General features: G+C 41.5%; 1 protein-coding gene and 1 long non-coding RNA gene across 2 annotated transcripts in view; one reads left to right on the forward strand and one right to left on the reverse strand.

The window, feature by feature from the left end:
• LOC309511577 overlaps positions 1-15,869 on the reverse strand; it is a 237,481-nt gene that overhangs the window by 185,747 nt on the left and 35,865 nt on the right. The gene's annotated exons all lie outside the window — the stretch shown is intronic.
• st3gal1l3 (ST3 beta-galactoside alpha-2,3-sialyltransferase 1, like 3) overlaps positions 1-15,869 on the forward strand; it is a 70,818-nt gene that overhangs the window by 35,384 nt on the left and 19,565 nt on the right. Inside the window, exon 5 of the mRNA XM_082186803.1 lies at positions 14,490-14,535. Within this exon, the coding sequence (XP_082042929.1) occupies positions 14,490-14,535 (46 nt within the window). The remainder of the gene's footprint in view (positions 1-14,489; positions 14,536-15,869) is intronic.

Consider the following 15,869-nt stretch of genomic DNA (forward strand, 5'->3'; position numbering starts at 1 on the left):
GAGAGGGGGTAATGAATTCCAGAGCTTGGGAGCAATAACACAAAACTATTGTACACCTAGAAAGCCGGAATCTAGGAACTGACAATAGGTCAAGTTCTGATGATCTAAGAGACTGGATGGGCAGGTATGGGTGAAGTAGGCCTGATAGATATACTGTAGAGGTGCAAGACCATTTAAAGCCTTAAAGTTTAACAGAATACCTTAAAATGAATACATGATGCAACATGTAATCAGTGAAGATCATGGAGACAGCTTTCGCGCCTGGCACGTCTATTACAGTATGGATGCACCGGTGTCAGACATTCCCAAGGAGATAATTAGTAATTTTTGGCGAACAGGTTAAATATCTGAGAGAGCAAGACAAAAGGGACTGCAGTATGCATTCGAGGGATATATCCACGACATAATATGCAACCGATTAGAGAATAATTTAATCAAAATTGAAACTAAAGCCTATAGGTCCCAGCGCAAGCAGCAGCCGCGTCGTACGCTGACCATTCAAATGGGAAACACACAAATTGAGGAACAGCTATGTGCATGCACAGCAGGGTGAGTGAAATTTGAAAATAATATAATAATTATTAATCAAACAGCTTATCCATAAATCTTGTGGAATAAACACAAGACATTAGCCTGACCACTTTGCAATGATAACATTCTCCCGCTTATATTTTTAGCGCGCCAGGCTACTGCTCACACGTCGTGGAACAAACGTAGGTGTTTTTGTTAATCCTGTCATCCCTGAATTTCTCCCCTTGGGTTTTAGGTTTCGGGAAGGAAAAAAATTCCACCCCCGTCCAAACTTTTAGGATACCGGGTATCAGATTTGCACAATCCATACGCACAACACTTCGGCAAGTTTCCCTCGCTCGAAAGCTTGCCAGACCTCCCACGCCTAGTTACGGTTGCTAAGCCACGATTGGCCTGTGGCGGTTTTCGGGCGTGGCTTAGCGAAGGGTCAATTCCACCTTGACAGTAAAGAACAATCATGGAAGATTGTTGACTGAATTAGAAATATATAAATTGGACTAAGTTTGTTATCTGACCAGCCTGAAGGATTTGTGAGATATCGTTAACTTGTAGAGCCTCTTACTGTATTATCAACACAAGGAAGACACAAGTGAAATAAAAGGATTTTATTAACAAAAGGATAGACACAAGTAACTAAAAACTACTGAATGGATAAAGTGCAAAAAAGATTGATAAATGCAAGTGACTGAGTTGGATGTTACTATGGCAGTTACAAGTTATCTTCTGGAAAGATAAACAGTAGTTCTTTTGGAAGTAGGTAAACCTTAAACAAATAAATCGAGAGATTATTTGTTATTAACTGACATCAGCTATGCAAAATCTAACTGAAAATTTACACTAATGCCAAGGTCTCTGGAAAGAGGTTTGGTAAAGTGATATTTACGTTCTGCCTGGTAAAGTGCTGAGTCCGAGCGGCAACGTCTTCCACTTGCTGAGCTGGGCTGCGTTGCAGTGGGATGAAAGGAGTTGGAATCCGTTTCACAGCCTTGAACGCCAAGTACTTGTGAACGTTGAACTCCTGGAGCAAAGATAAGGTCCTTATTCTGGAACACACAGATGAAGGAACCTTGAAGTTGAAGGTACTAACGTCTGTGCAGATGATCCTTATAATCTGGATCATGCAGATGAAGGATCCCTGAAGAGAATATTCTGAAGTCCGTACAGAAGATCTGGGCAATCTGGAACACGCAGATCTGGAGGATCTCTGAAGTTGGTGCAGAAGATCTTGAAAATGGGGGGCGCTAAGCTTGTGGTCATTGTCTCTGTTGCTGTTTTCAAACTTCACAAATTCACTTCTTGCAGACCTTCTTTGTTTCTCTATTTAGAGCTTCAGAGTCTTGAGAGAGCAACTTCTCAACTAGATGCACTTAGAGCTTAGCACATCTTGGAACTGGAACCTTGAACCAGAACCAGAACAACTCTTTGTGTTAGAGAGAACCGTATGGCCCCTCTTTGGCATGAGGTTAATTTGCATAGCTTTAAGTTCATGTTTAGAACAATGTCTTTAAGGTTTTTCCTATGCATAATTCACTTTCAAAACCAATGATTTGGTAACCTAGACATTGTGCTAAAAACATAAAGACCAAACATTGATTAATTTGGAACTTTTACCCATGCATACATGTATACCTTAATAGGTAAGTTTGTACATTTTGCATGTACGCAAACAACATTCATCAAGTAAATAAGGTTCTTTAAATAGATATGAAGAAGATTCGCTTCATTTTGTCCATTGTGTGTCCATTTTGCATAGAAAATCCATTTCCTTTGCCAGGTCCGGCAAAACCGGTTTGTTGAGTCCAAGAGTCTGTGGTCATTCAAACCTTGGTCTCAGGACTGAGAGGACTGGGGTGAACATTGGACAAATGGTGATGGGATCAGTCTGTGATCAATAACATGCTAATGTCATCATTATTCCCTTCCACAAATGGTACCTGGCAATTGTCTTTGCAGGCTTATCTCCTAGCCCACCTAGTTCTGGAACTTCTTTTGGAGGTGTGAGTTTTAGGGAGGTGGTCCGTTTCAGGGCAGACTATCTGCATATGTATCGCTCTTACTGACTACAGGAGGAGGCGGCGCCGCACCAGTCTGTTCAGCAGACAGGACCTGAGAGCGTGTAAACGTGCAAGTAGGACGATTGTAGAAGCAAGCACAAATCAAAGCAAAAGTCAAGTCAAGTCACCTTCATTTATATAGCGCTTTTAACAATATAGATTGTTTCAAAGCAAATTTACAGTGATAATAGGAAATTAAAGTTACAGAGATTGTTTTGGCTCTAGCAGCTCTAGAATAAAGTTATTGTCCAGCTAAAGTTAGTTTTTGATTGATTCACTTCCATTGCAAAGATCATTAGTTATTAACTTAGGGCCGCTTACATGACAAACTTAGCCAGCTTAAAAGTTTTTGGTACGTATCCTAATGACAAAGATGAATTAATGATATTAAGAAGAGGATCTATGATTTCTGGAAGCATCTCTTTCGGTACAGGGTCTAACATACATGTTGTTGATTTAGAAGATTTGACGAGTTTAGACCATTTTTCCTCTCCTATAGCAATGAGGGCTGCAGAGAATTTCTGTACTGCGCGAAAACCTGTACTTCAGCTCAGAGAAAGTGGGTGAGTGGGTCTGCGAGCGAATATTGTCTCTAAATCCCAATTGACATGCCAGGAATGGCTTCCCAAGTCTGGCTCCAGGCAGGGGTGGGGAACTGACGCTTGCAGCAGGATTTTTGTTTTGTTTTTTGTTTTGTTTTTTGACACGCTTTAACAACTGAAGGAGGTCTGGGTGCACATACCACTGGTGGGAAGGACCCAGTGCCCACAACAAACACAGCACCTCCAACACCCGGAACTGAACAGAGGGTTGGGAGGTGAAGACACGGTCACTTTGAGGGTTGTCTGGCCTTGGAGCAACTTAGCCCCCTCCTCCTTGTGCCCAAAGCATCAGTGACTGCTTGAGCTGCTCAACTTGGGAAGCGCTTAGCTGGGCGGAAGCATTGCCTCACCTCGGGTTCCACCTTGGGCTGAGGCTGAACGGGCGCTGGCTTGGTGTGCTGCTGAGTCAACAATGACAACTTAGGGTGACTAGAAGCAGAAGAGGAACTTGTATGCTTCAGTAGGAAGTGGTGCATAGCCTGTGACAGCTTCCAGGCCGCTGTAAAATGTTCAGCAAAGCTGTGCAGAAACGAACACGGCCGAGGGAGAGACAGGGGTGTCAAGGAGGGCTGTCTTGTCGGTGTCCTTGATCTCTAATTCTGTCAGGACCACTATCGTCAAATACGATTGACCATTAGCATATAGTTTGGATTGACAGTATGGTTCTGTTCTGGGCAAGAACTCCCTGCGCATCCATGCAGCCTAGCATGGATAAGAACAGGGAGAGCAGCAAATAACCCCCCTTAGGGTAAACAGAACAGAACCAACAAGAATGTATTGCAGATTTCATTAATGTCAATATTTTAATATACATAATTCGAGAATTTTGTCTGATTCAAGGGGAATCAGAATGCCAAATCCTGACTGGACGAGAGGAGGAGCTGTGGATGGAGGAGAGTAATTAGGTCCTGAGAAACGCGATAGCTGCTGATAATACTGAAGGAGCTTATGAATACAGTGATAGGCGTGGTATTCCTATAGGTAGACGTGGATCAGCTGAGAGTCAGTTGACGCGAGCTTGACTAACGTGACCTGCCAGAACCAATGCTACGCTTGATGTTTAACCATAGATGGCGCTTTGAGCACCTAGCGTTTGAGCGAGATCAGTTGCGCTGTGCAGCTCCCTGAAAGGAGCAGGGTCTGGGCCGGACTCATCCATAGCGTGGAGGAGTTTGGCTTGAAACACTTGAAGGACCGCCTTCATATGGAGAGCGAGTCCAGCTTGACAGGCTGCAGAGTAGGTTTGCGACGGCCTCCTCCAAGGAGAAGCTTTCGGCACCGTCAACAATGGTGAGGGCGGGCAAGCACAAGAGTGACCGCATGCAAAATAGGTGCCACATATGGTAAGTTCATCATGAATGACTGGGGTGAGTTCCTGATGAGGGGCTGGCTGATGGCACCCTGGCTGCAGGAACCATTAGTTTGAAGCGGCTGTGGGCAGGCACTTCCAGGGCCAACCACTCCAAATCGAGTTTATGACAAGTTCAGGCCAGGCCCTTAACCCCCTGGGGTCGGCGGTATCGCCGGCGATACCAGCTCGCTTTTTTTTTTTATCAGTTCAAAAGAGATTCATTTTGCTCTGTTGACTTTGATATTACAAACACGTTTCATACATCAATCGATTCTGTTAAATGTGTATTATTTTTGTGTATACTCACAATAAAAACAAAGTGTTGTGCTTTTCGCCAAATAAAGAAAAATAAACACGAAGCGAGTTCTGCCTTTTCTCTGTCAGTGAAGTCCATTCTGAAACGTGTCCGAAAATATACAATAACTCAGCGAATACTCAGTCAAACAGGCATACAGACACACAGGCATGAAGCTTGAATTCTCTTCTTTTAAATGAAGTAATTTATATATAAAAAAAATATTCTCTGTTTATGTAATCTTTATGAAAAGAGAGAGATGTCAGTCGTTCTCATCTCAGCTCATTACGTTTTAATCTGCCCCGCCCACGGAGAGCGCGCGCTATTCAAACGCAAATGACTGAGACGATCCCATACTAAACTGTGAACGCCCACATATCAGCTCGAGAAAACACATCAAGTTTATTCAGATCATTGTACTTGTTTACACTGTCTCGCAGCGCTGTGAGGAATAATAATAATGGAAAATGTACCTCAGAAGTGCTGGTATTTCGAGGAGCAACGGATGGAATACTGTAGTAAGTTTTTTTTCATTCTCAAGTAAATCGCGTTTCTGTGTGAATGAATGAACGGCAGAGATGCGCTGTTTACCACAACTCGCAAAAAGACGGTTTAAATTTGAATTGCGTTTCTGTGTGTGAATGAATGATCTGCTTTTAGCAAACTATTTTGGTATACTGAGTAAAAATCGACTGAAATATGTTGAAATAAAATGTATTTGTATAAGCAACGTATTAAACTGCAAATTAACATTTATATTCCTTATAATAAAAACGAAAGACCTATGTTACAGACAAATGAAAGACAACATTTCATTGATTAGTTTTGGATAGATTACACATTTTTACTGTAAAATATCTGCCACCTCAAATAAGCTTTTGTTTGCCAATTTTTGCTAATATGTTAAATATAGTATGTTTTGTCAATGTAGGCTATATTCGAAGTAATGAATCCTTAACTTTGAAATATGTATGATAAAATGTATACTTTAGTTTTTACAAAGAAAGATTACACTTCAATTGTTGTTGTAATTGTAACCTTTTTAATAAAAAAATATATATTTACAAGGTAGATGTAAACAAATTTTAAAAGGTAAATATAAGCCTTTTCTTTAAATAATTTTTATTGTGTTTTATTATTGACAAATTTGGGGAGAGGATACATATTCCAAAACTGAAAATACAGTATGAGAATTAACTGCACAATTACTAGACACGTTTTCAGATATTATACAATTTGCAAGCACAATTTGTGAAAAAAAATAATAAAAATGACATGCTTCCAACTGTGAACCAATTTGGTAGAATATATATATATATTGCTCTTGCATTCTTTCTTGTGGCTATAGGTGACACACCTGAATGAATGGCTCATTAAGTATGCAGGCCCCATTGTCTCCTCAGGTGTGAATCACTAAATATGCATGATGGTGTTGAATCGTTGACGCCCCTTGCGCATATTTCCTTTACAAACAAAAAGTGTTTTACAAGATTTAAATCAATGTATTGTGTTATGTGAATGATTAGGTAGGATGATTTTCACATCATTTTGAAGAAAAAACTCTAGGCAACGACATCTATTAGTCAAAAGTCTTATTGACACCTATTTAGTATGTGTTTTGTGGCCTTATTTCAGAAACTTTAGTTTTTAGTTTTTTCAATAACCATGCATAAACATTATTCTCTCAAAAATACAAACATGTACATGCATGTTGCTCACATATTATGGTAGCCCTGTTTGTGCTAAATAGAGTGTAATTATACCTTTGCCATTAATATGAATATAAGCAACTGAAAAAAGCACAAATGTCAGGGCATGTCAGAACATCTCAAGGACCCCAAAAACCCCTCAGACCCCAGAGGGTTAACATCACCTGGCTCCTTAGGCGGTAGGGGGCAGAGTCCTGCATGGAGTCCAATGTCATTGGTACAAATTCCTCCTTGGAACCCTTAAAGGACACCAAAACACTTACACCAGACAAGGGGGCTGGTCTTCGTGGGTGAAGAGCACCGGGGAATCCCCTCGCTGCAGGGAGAGTGAGGCACATGGGATATGGACCGGCATGAGCTCACTTAGTCCCATTCGCTCAGCCCTATGACTCTATTGTTTCTTCCTCTCAGGTTCCTGAGAGGGAGAGAACGGTGGAGAATGAGGGGCAGAGCAGCTTTCTTCAGAGAAAGCGGTCCGTGAGCACAACAAGGTGAGACTCACACTCTTGAAGTGAGAGCGTCAGTCTTTGATGAACGCGGTTTGGCGTTGGCGCTGCCCTGGCAAGTTACGACCTCAGTGACTAATGTAGCAAGTGACTAATAGGCTAATTATTCTCACCTGAATAATCGCAGAATAGTCACGGGGAGAAGTGCCATTCTCAGCTGCCAAGCTGTCAGCGCTGTTCTCAGCTGCAGGCAAGCGATGCAATCGGTGAGCTCGTCCAAGCTACAATTGTGACGCAACATTTTGTATCAAATGTCGCTGCTCTTTTAGAAAGAAATTTGCTTGTTTGTGCTTTCGCCGGAAAGCCACAGGGGAGAATCACTGAGTCAGCTAAAGCTGCAAGGTGCGAGGTCCACTGTAGAGGCTTGCTTCGATGGCGAGTAGAGAAGCTTGTTTGTTGTTGTCTTTGGACTCAAAATGCTTTTAGCATGACTTAAATAGGCAGAATAAGCAGAAAAAAGTTATTGAAGCGTTGCTTATGCACATGTAAGCTAACGTGATCATAAAACAAATGAACAGCATATAAGCTCAAAACTGCCCAACTTTACCGAACTGTGAAGCTTTGATGGACTCGATGTACTCCATCTGTGTTTTGATCATCATTCTGAATCCCATCCGGACGTAGTCTAACAAAAATGTGATTTTCTCAACTTTTTGTTTAAAATGTTGCTTTTTTTTAAAAGGGAAAGAGTTAAAGGAGACATATCATGCTTTTAAATTGTTCCTTTTTACATATAAATCATACATTTGTAGTCTATATAAAGCGGAACTGCAATGCTTGGGTCTGAATTCCTCATTATTACCGTGTCTCTCTCTCTGCTCGTTCTTTCAGTTAAACATGCGGGCGCATGTCACAAGCGCGGCAGTTCATCTACATTAGACGGTGTAATGAAGCGTGTGGGTTACTACATCCAACAACCGAACATTTTAACTTACCCTCTCGTAACTTCTGCATCCTTTAGCTTGGACTACAAAATTGCAGCGAGAAATAAAAATGGCGGATTGCTCGAAGTGGTGGGCCGGAAGTCAATGTCCTTATTTGGCAGTTCCGCTGCAAATACTGTGACGTAATAGTTAAAAAAACGTCATAGAGAACAGAAAAATCGGAACAGGTTGAAAATTATGACCAAAACAGAATATAAAGATATCAACGAAGCACCTGAAGAGAATAATTTCATCTTTTCTGTACTTCTAAACACTCCAAATATACAACAAAATGCATTTAAGGGCTAAAAAAGTGGATTTAGCATGATATGTCCCCTTTAAAGTACAGTTAGAGGTATAATTCAAATAATGAATACCTAAATAGGAACATAGTGGTATACTTAAAGTGCAAAAATAATATATCGAAAACTATAAGTATGATGTTATGTTCACTTTAAATTTATGCTGCATAAAACTACTAAACTAGTAGTTTACTGAGAGTATACTTCAAAGTGTACTTTCACAAACTAAAACATGCAGTATTTGACTAGTAAACTGTCAGTAAACAGTTCACTTGTAGTAACAGTACAAATGAAAAAGTTAGTTGTAAACTAGTTGTGTACTCTTACACTTAAAAGTATACTTTTATACGCTAAAAAGTGGGCATATTTAGTCCCAAGTAGTATTGAAACTACTAGTATCTCACGTCAGTATTGAATCATCTAATACATTGATATTAGTATACTTACTACATAAAGTATACTTAAATATATTCTTGAACTTTACTTAAGTATAATTAATAATATTAACTTAAAGTACTTAGAGCGTTTTCACAAGGTCCGAACCAAAGTTCATTTTATACATTCGGTTAGTTTTGGTTTGGTTTCACATTGCAATTATGCGAGCACACTAAAGAACTTTACATGACATACTTGTGTCCTGTCGTCATCATCTATGTGGGCTGCATCTTGACATTGATTGGTTTGTAAACGGACGTGCGTCTGACGTCAGCGTGTTGTCAATTCGGCAGGTAACTTAAAAAAAAAAAAAAAGAATGAACAGACGGATATCGTTGCCACTATACTGTTATTATCACGGGCACGGCCAAGGCCGCATTAATGCACGGCCTTACCTGGGCTGAAGCCCAGGGGCCTCCCAAGTTCAGGGGCCTCCCATGTTCAGGTTCATGATGAGCTGAAAAGGTCATATTGTTTTGTAACTTGTCAGGTTTTCTGTCAATCACTCTAATCGCACGTTACATGTCTGCTGATTGAGTGACCCACGTGGCCCCATAAGCCCCGTTCACACAGCCAGCGGTTTTGTCGCTGTATGTCGCTAGTCTCTTTACTGTGAAGTCGCTTGTGGGCGTTGGTAGTGCTGTCGCTCTAATGTTATTGGTAGACTGCTCGTCTGGCCACATCTATCCAAAACACCATCACAAGTGATACAACTACACTCACCTAAAGGATTATTAGGAACACCTGTTCAATTTCTCATTAATGCAATTATCTAATCAACCAATCACATGGCAGTTGTTTCAATGCATTTAGGGGTGTGGTCCTGGTCAAGACAATCTCCTGAACTCCAAACTGAATGTCAGAATGGGAAAGAAAGGTGATTTAAGCAATTTTGAGCGTGCCATTGTTGTTGGTGCCAGACGGGCCGGTCTGAGTATTTCACAATCTGCTCAGTTACTGGGATTTTCACGCACAACCATTTCTAGGGTTTACAAAGAATGGTGTGAAAAGGGAAAAACATCCAGTATGCGGCAGTCCTGTGGGCGAAAATGCCTTGTTGATGCTAGAGGTCAGAGGAGAATGGGCCGACTGATTCAAGCTGATAGAAGAGCAACTTTGACTGAAATAACCACTCGTTACAACCAAGGTATGCAGCAAAGCATTTGTGAAGCCACAACACGCACAACCTTGAGGCGGATGGGCTACAACAGCAGAAGACCCCACCGGGTACCACTCATCTCCACTACAAATAGGAAAAAGAGGCTACAATTTGCACGAGCTCACCAAAATTGGACAGTTGAAGACTGGAAAAATGTTGCCTGGTCTGATGAGTCTCGATTTCTGTTGAGACATTCAGATGGTAGAGTCAGAATTTGGCGTAAACAGAATGAGAACATGGATCCATCATGCCTTGTTACCACTGTGCAGGCTGGTGGTGGTGGTGTAATGGTGTGGGGGATGTTTTCTTGGCACACTTTAGGCCCCTTAGTGCCAATTGGGCATCGTTTAAATGCCACGGCCTACCTGAGCATTGTTTCTGACCATGTCCATCCCTTTATGACCACCATGTACCCATCCTCTGATGGCTACTTCCAGCAGGATAATGCACCATGTCACAAAGCTCGAATCATTTCAAATTGGTTTCTTGAACATGACAATGAGTTCACTGTACTAAAATGGCCCCCACAGTCACCAGATCTCAACCCAAAAGAGCATCTTTGGGATGTGGTGGAACGGGAGCTTCGTGCCCTGGATGTGCATCCCACAAATCTCCATCAACTGCAAGATGCTATCCTATCAATATGGGCCAACATTTCTAAAGAATGCTTTCAGCACCTTGTTGAATCAATGCCACGTAGAATTAAGGCAGTTCTGAAGGCGAAAGGGGGTCAAACACAGTATTAGTATGGTGTTCCTAATAATCCTTTAGGTGAGTGTATATTATTTTAATTTGACTAGGAATTAGGCTCAAAAGAAACAGTATGCTCTTAGGAGAGTGTTTTTATGTGGATTAAATAATTGACTAGATTAACGATCGATCAATCTACAAATTAAACTCAGTCATACTGTCATAAATTATTAAAACGTCATCCGAATTTGACAAATAATAAATTTTCTTGTCCCTAATAGTCAACATAATGCAGGGGAAACTGTAAAATGAACTGCAGCAAATTCGCCAAATGAACGTCCTCGTTGTGCGAACATTTTATCGTCGCCGGCAGGAAAGGAGGAGAAGACTGCTTTAGGCTATGCGGGAACCACCGGAACTTCCTGTAAATGGTCTGAAAGTCCAAACCATACAGAAAATGCTTTCACACTAAAAACGAACCGAACTTGTTCAGTGTGATCCGGACCGAGACTACCTCTTTTCGCCTGACCAAATTTCGTCTGTTTGGTCCAGACCGTGGTCCGGGGAGGTTTCACACCTGTAATTTTGATTCGATCAAACTGAAAAGTCCGAAAATCTGGACCAAACAAGGTAGGTGTGAAAGGGCCCTCAAATAACCACTCGTTACAACCCAGGTATGCAGAAGAGCATCTATGAACGCACAACACGTCAATCCTTGAAGCAGATGGGCTATAGCAGCAGAAGACAATACCAAGTAGGGCCGATCTGATGGCCGAGTGCGGGCACGGGCGGTAATGCACTCGTGTGTGTGCTGGTTGCGGGAGAATAAAACGATTTGCGGGACTCCCGCAAAATAGAATTATCTATAAATTGAACATCTAAAAATAAATTGTCATTCATCTGTTGCACAAAAGCAACAAGAACAACTAAAACAAAATAGAAACGATTTACAGGCCCAGAGTTTCCATCTATTTATAACATGTTTGCAGCGTTGAACAATGTAGCCAATCACAGACGTGTTGATTTCTTGAACGCAATGGCCAATCAGAAGCATTTAAGATAGAATCCCCTCACCGCTCAAAATGGACTTTTTGTTCAGTGCTGAATTCTGCATACTGGCAAATCATCTGATTATAGCAAAAAAAGTGTAGATATTATGAAAGATTCATTGTGCAGCCAGTTTCATTGATAATAACAGAGATTTGTGAGATCGCGATGAACTGAGATGTCAGCTTTTTAGGAATTATTAAGGGAGAAATCCGTCCCGCGCAGGTCTCTAATGTAGACTTTAAAAACAAAGGACTAACGTTATATTTACATTAACAGTAGCCTAGGCTGCAATCTAGTGTATGTTAACCTTTTTGCAGATAAACACAAGTGCATTTTCGGACAAGTAATGGACAAGTTAATTGAGTAGCCTAAATCATACTCCCACTACGGTAATTAATAACAGACTATAAACACATTTCCTAAATAGGCCTGTGACTATATCTTACATTTTATGAAATAGTACCATTAGTTAAAAATAAAGTTTAAAATGCTTCCTGTTCGCATATTTCATAATAAAATGAGAATTACCCTTTCTGAAATACTATTTTTTTGTCATCATTCATAGATTTCATGTTAAAATAATATACAGATGCACTATACCCTCTTCAAAATACAGCTGATATATTGTTGTACTTATTATTTATTGGAAAGTTTGACAATGGATAAATCAGCTAATCCCAAAAATAATCATTAGATTAATCGACAACAAAAAAAATCGTTAGATGCAGCCCTAATACCAAGTGCCCCTTTTGTCAGCAAAGAACAGGAAACTAAGTCTACAATGTACATGGCTTACCAAAATTGGACAATTGAAGATTGGAAAAATGTTGCCTGATCTGATGAGTCTCGATTTCTGCTGCGAAATTCAGATTGTAGGGTCAGAATTTGGCCTAAACAACATGAAAGCATGTCCTGCCTTGTATAAATGGTTCAGACTGTTGGTGGTGTAATGGTGTGGGGGATATTTCCTTAGCACACTTTAGGCCTTTAGCACCAAGTGAGCTTCGTTTAAACACCACAGCCTACCTGAATATTGTTTCTGACCATGTTCATCCCTTTATGACCACAGTGTACCCATCTTCTGATGGTTACTTCCAGCAGGATAACACACCATGCTACAAAGCTCAAATCATCTCAACAGGTTTCTTGGACATGGCATTGAGTTCACTGTACTCAAATGGCCTCCACAGTCACCATATCTCAATCCAACAGAGCACCTTTGGGAAGTGGTGGAACGGGAGATTTGCATCATGGATATGCAGCCAACAAATCTGCAGCAACTGCATGTTGCTATCATGTCAATATAGACCAAAATTTCTGAGGAATGTTCTGAGGAACACTTTGTTGAATCTATGCCACAAAGAACTAAGGCAGTTCTAAAGGCAAAAGGGGGTGCAACCCGGTACTAGTAGTAGTAGCCTTTATTGTCACTTAGTCACAAGTACCAGTGAAATTAGCCATCAACCTGTCCATACAAACATACATACAATATGACAAGGGGGTAGACAGGACAGGAAGACATGGCATTGAGGAAAAATTGGGGGATGGAGGTAACCCAGCACAGGCAAGCAGCCATCCGGTCCTGCAGCCATTCTCGGCGCTGGTCACAGACCCGCCTGTCAGACTGGTGGTACAAAGCGTCGAAGGTGAGGGATGGGGGGGTGATTGCATATCTGTATATATGTAAGAGTTCGTGTATGTGTAGGCCTGGAGAGTCGCTACGCCTGGCATCATAATCTAGGTGCCTCAGCCTGCAGGATTGTCATAGCGATACACAGCAATTGCCATGGAGACAACCTTGATCAGGTCCCAGACAGAGTCAACAATCAGCAGGTGTCAGTGGGGAATGGGGGAAGGAACGCAAGAGCGTCTCGCTGCAGTGCTCTTCCGGGGGAGTTGTTGTTCCAGCAGCAGCCAAGGCCAGTGCTGGTGAGGGGGGCCGAAAGCAGATAAGATTGGGGTTGTTTGGTCTTGGGACGAGTAGCCGCATTCCAATTTACACAGCTCCTGGTCCATTTTGGTCTCCGAAACGATCCATTTGCCTTTGCAAAGCTGTGAGCTTCTCCAAGATGTTATCCATATTGTGGTTCATAGTCACAGTCTGAGTGCTGACAGCTCTGCCCACTGCTTCAATCATGACGGGCAGCCTTATGGGGTTTTGGACAGCTGTCACCGTCTTCTTAATTCCTCTATAAACCAGGGCAATGCCTAATCCAAACAGCAGAAAACATGTTATCATGGTTCCAAATAGGTAGATATCTTCAACGTCCTCCACGGAAAGAGCCGCCAGACACACAACCCGCCACCTCTCCCACGCATCCATCGTGTAGCCAGCTGCGAACGTTCCGGCAGGGCAGTCAGGTTTCCCCAAACCCAAGCTTCTCGTCGAGAAGATGGTGTCAACTCCGTTGAGAGACCAGTTGATCAAATCCATAATTTCTTAGTTTGGAGAGCAGTGCGGAGAGAGTCTCTCAAAGTACAAGACAGTAGACTAGACGAGACGAGAGCAGCAAAGCAGGGGAGATAAGGGAGAGGAGGGGAAGAAAATGTGACCGCCTTCGTTGAGAGCCAAAGAGAAGATGTACCTAATAAAGGTGCCTAACTATTAGGTACCTAATAGTACCTAGCAAAGGTGTACCTAATAAAATGGCCGGTGAGTGTATTACATGACTTTTAGACATCATAAAGACATCACTTTATTTTAACAGTGCCCACTCTGCTGCTTCAGCCTGTAGATTTTTTCCCTCGTTTTTATTTTTTTTTAAATTTTGACCAGCTTTATACATTTACATATCGTATTTAAAGTTTGCCCTAGAAGCATTGCAATTGTTAAAAATTGGTCATAATAGCATTTTTCCCCTTTGTTTTTTTCTTTTCTTTAGAACATATGTTCCAGTAAACCCCACAATAAAAGCAAACAGGGACAAGGTGAGTAGCAGCACTCAGTCAATCAGTGCTTCAGTATACACTGAACAAAATTATGAACACAACACTTTTGATTTTGCCCCCATCTTTCATGAGCTGAACTCAAAGATCTAAGACTTTTTGTACACAAAAGGCCTATTTCTCTCAAATATTGTTCACAAATCTGTCTAAATCTGTGTTAGTGAGCACTTCTCCTATGCCGAGATAATCCATCCACCTCACAGGTCGGGCATATCAAGATGCTGATTAGACAGCACAATGCCACAGATGTTGCAAGTTTAGAAGGAGCGTGCAAATGGCATGCTGACTTCAGGAATGTCTACCAGAGCTGTTGCCCATGAATTGAATGTTCATTTCTCCTACCATGAGCCGTCTCCAAAGGCTTTTCAGAGAATTTGGCTGTACATCCAACCGGTCTCGCAACCGCAGACCACGTGTAACCACACCAGCCCAGGACCTACACATCCAGGATCGTCTGAGACCAGCCACCCGGACAGCTGCTGCAACAATCGGTTTGCATAACTAAAGAATTTCTGCACAAACTGTCAGAAACCATCTCAGGGAAGCTCATCTGCATGCTCGTTGTCCTCATCGGGGTCTCAACCTGACTGCAGTTCATCATCGTAGCTGACTTGAGTGGGCAAATGCTCACATTCGATGGCGTCTGGCACTTTGGAGAGGTGTTCTCTTCACGGTTAAATCCCAGTTTTCACTGTACAGGGCAGATGGCAGACAGCGTGTATGGCGTTGTGTGGGTGAGTGGTTTGCTAATGTCAACGTTGTGGATCGAGTGGCCTATGGTGGCAGTGGGGTTATGGTATGGGCAGGCGTATGCAGTGTTGGGAAGGATACTTTCAAAACTTTTTTCATTACAGAATACATGCCCAAAAATGTAATTTGTAACGTATTCCGTTACATTACTCAATCTGAGTAACGTATTCTGAATACTTGGATTACTTCCACATTGAATTGCATTTTTTAAGTGTAGGAATGCGGCCATCAAATCCTGCTTACTAAACAGGCCTATTCCGGTGTGTTTTTCTGTTCCAACTGGCTGAATGTGTTAGGCCCAAGTCTCCCTGAAAGTGCAATATATTGTAATTTGCTGTAGAGAAACAAAGACTATAAAGGTATGTTTATGCAAACAAAAGATGTTTTGCTTGGTTAAAAAAGATAAGAATTGACCAATTTTCCCATTTCAGTTTCTTTATTTACTCAGCTGTAAAAAGTGTGAAAGTAGACAAATAAAATATTCTGTTTCTGTAGAGAATTTGCCATTACATCTAAATAAAAAATTCACTGAGCAACTAAGTGCATTGGTGTTTCAACTTATCACC

Source organism: Leuciscus leuciscus (assembly GCF_965113295.1).
Source record: "Leuciscus leuciscus genome assembly, chromosome: 12".
In the NCBI taxonomy this organism is placed as follows: Eukaryota; Metazoa; Chordata; class Actinopteri; order Cypriniformes; family Leuciscidae; genus Leuciscus; species Leuciscus leuciscus.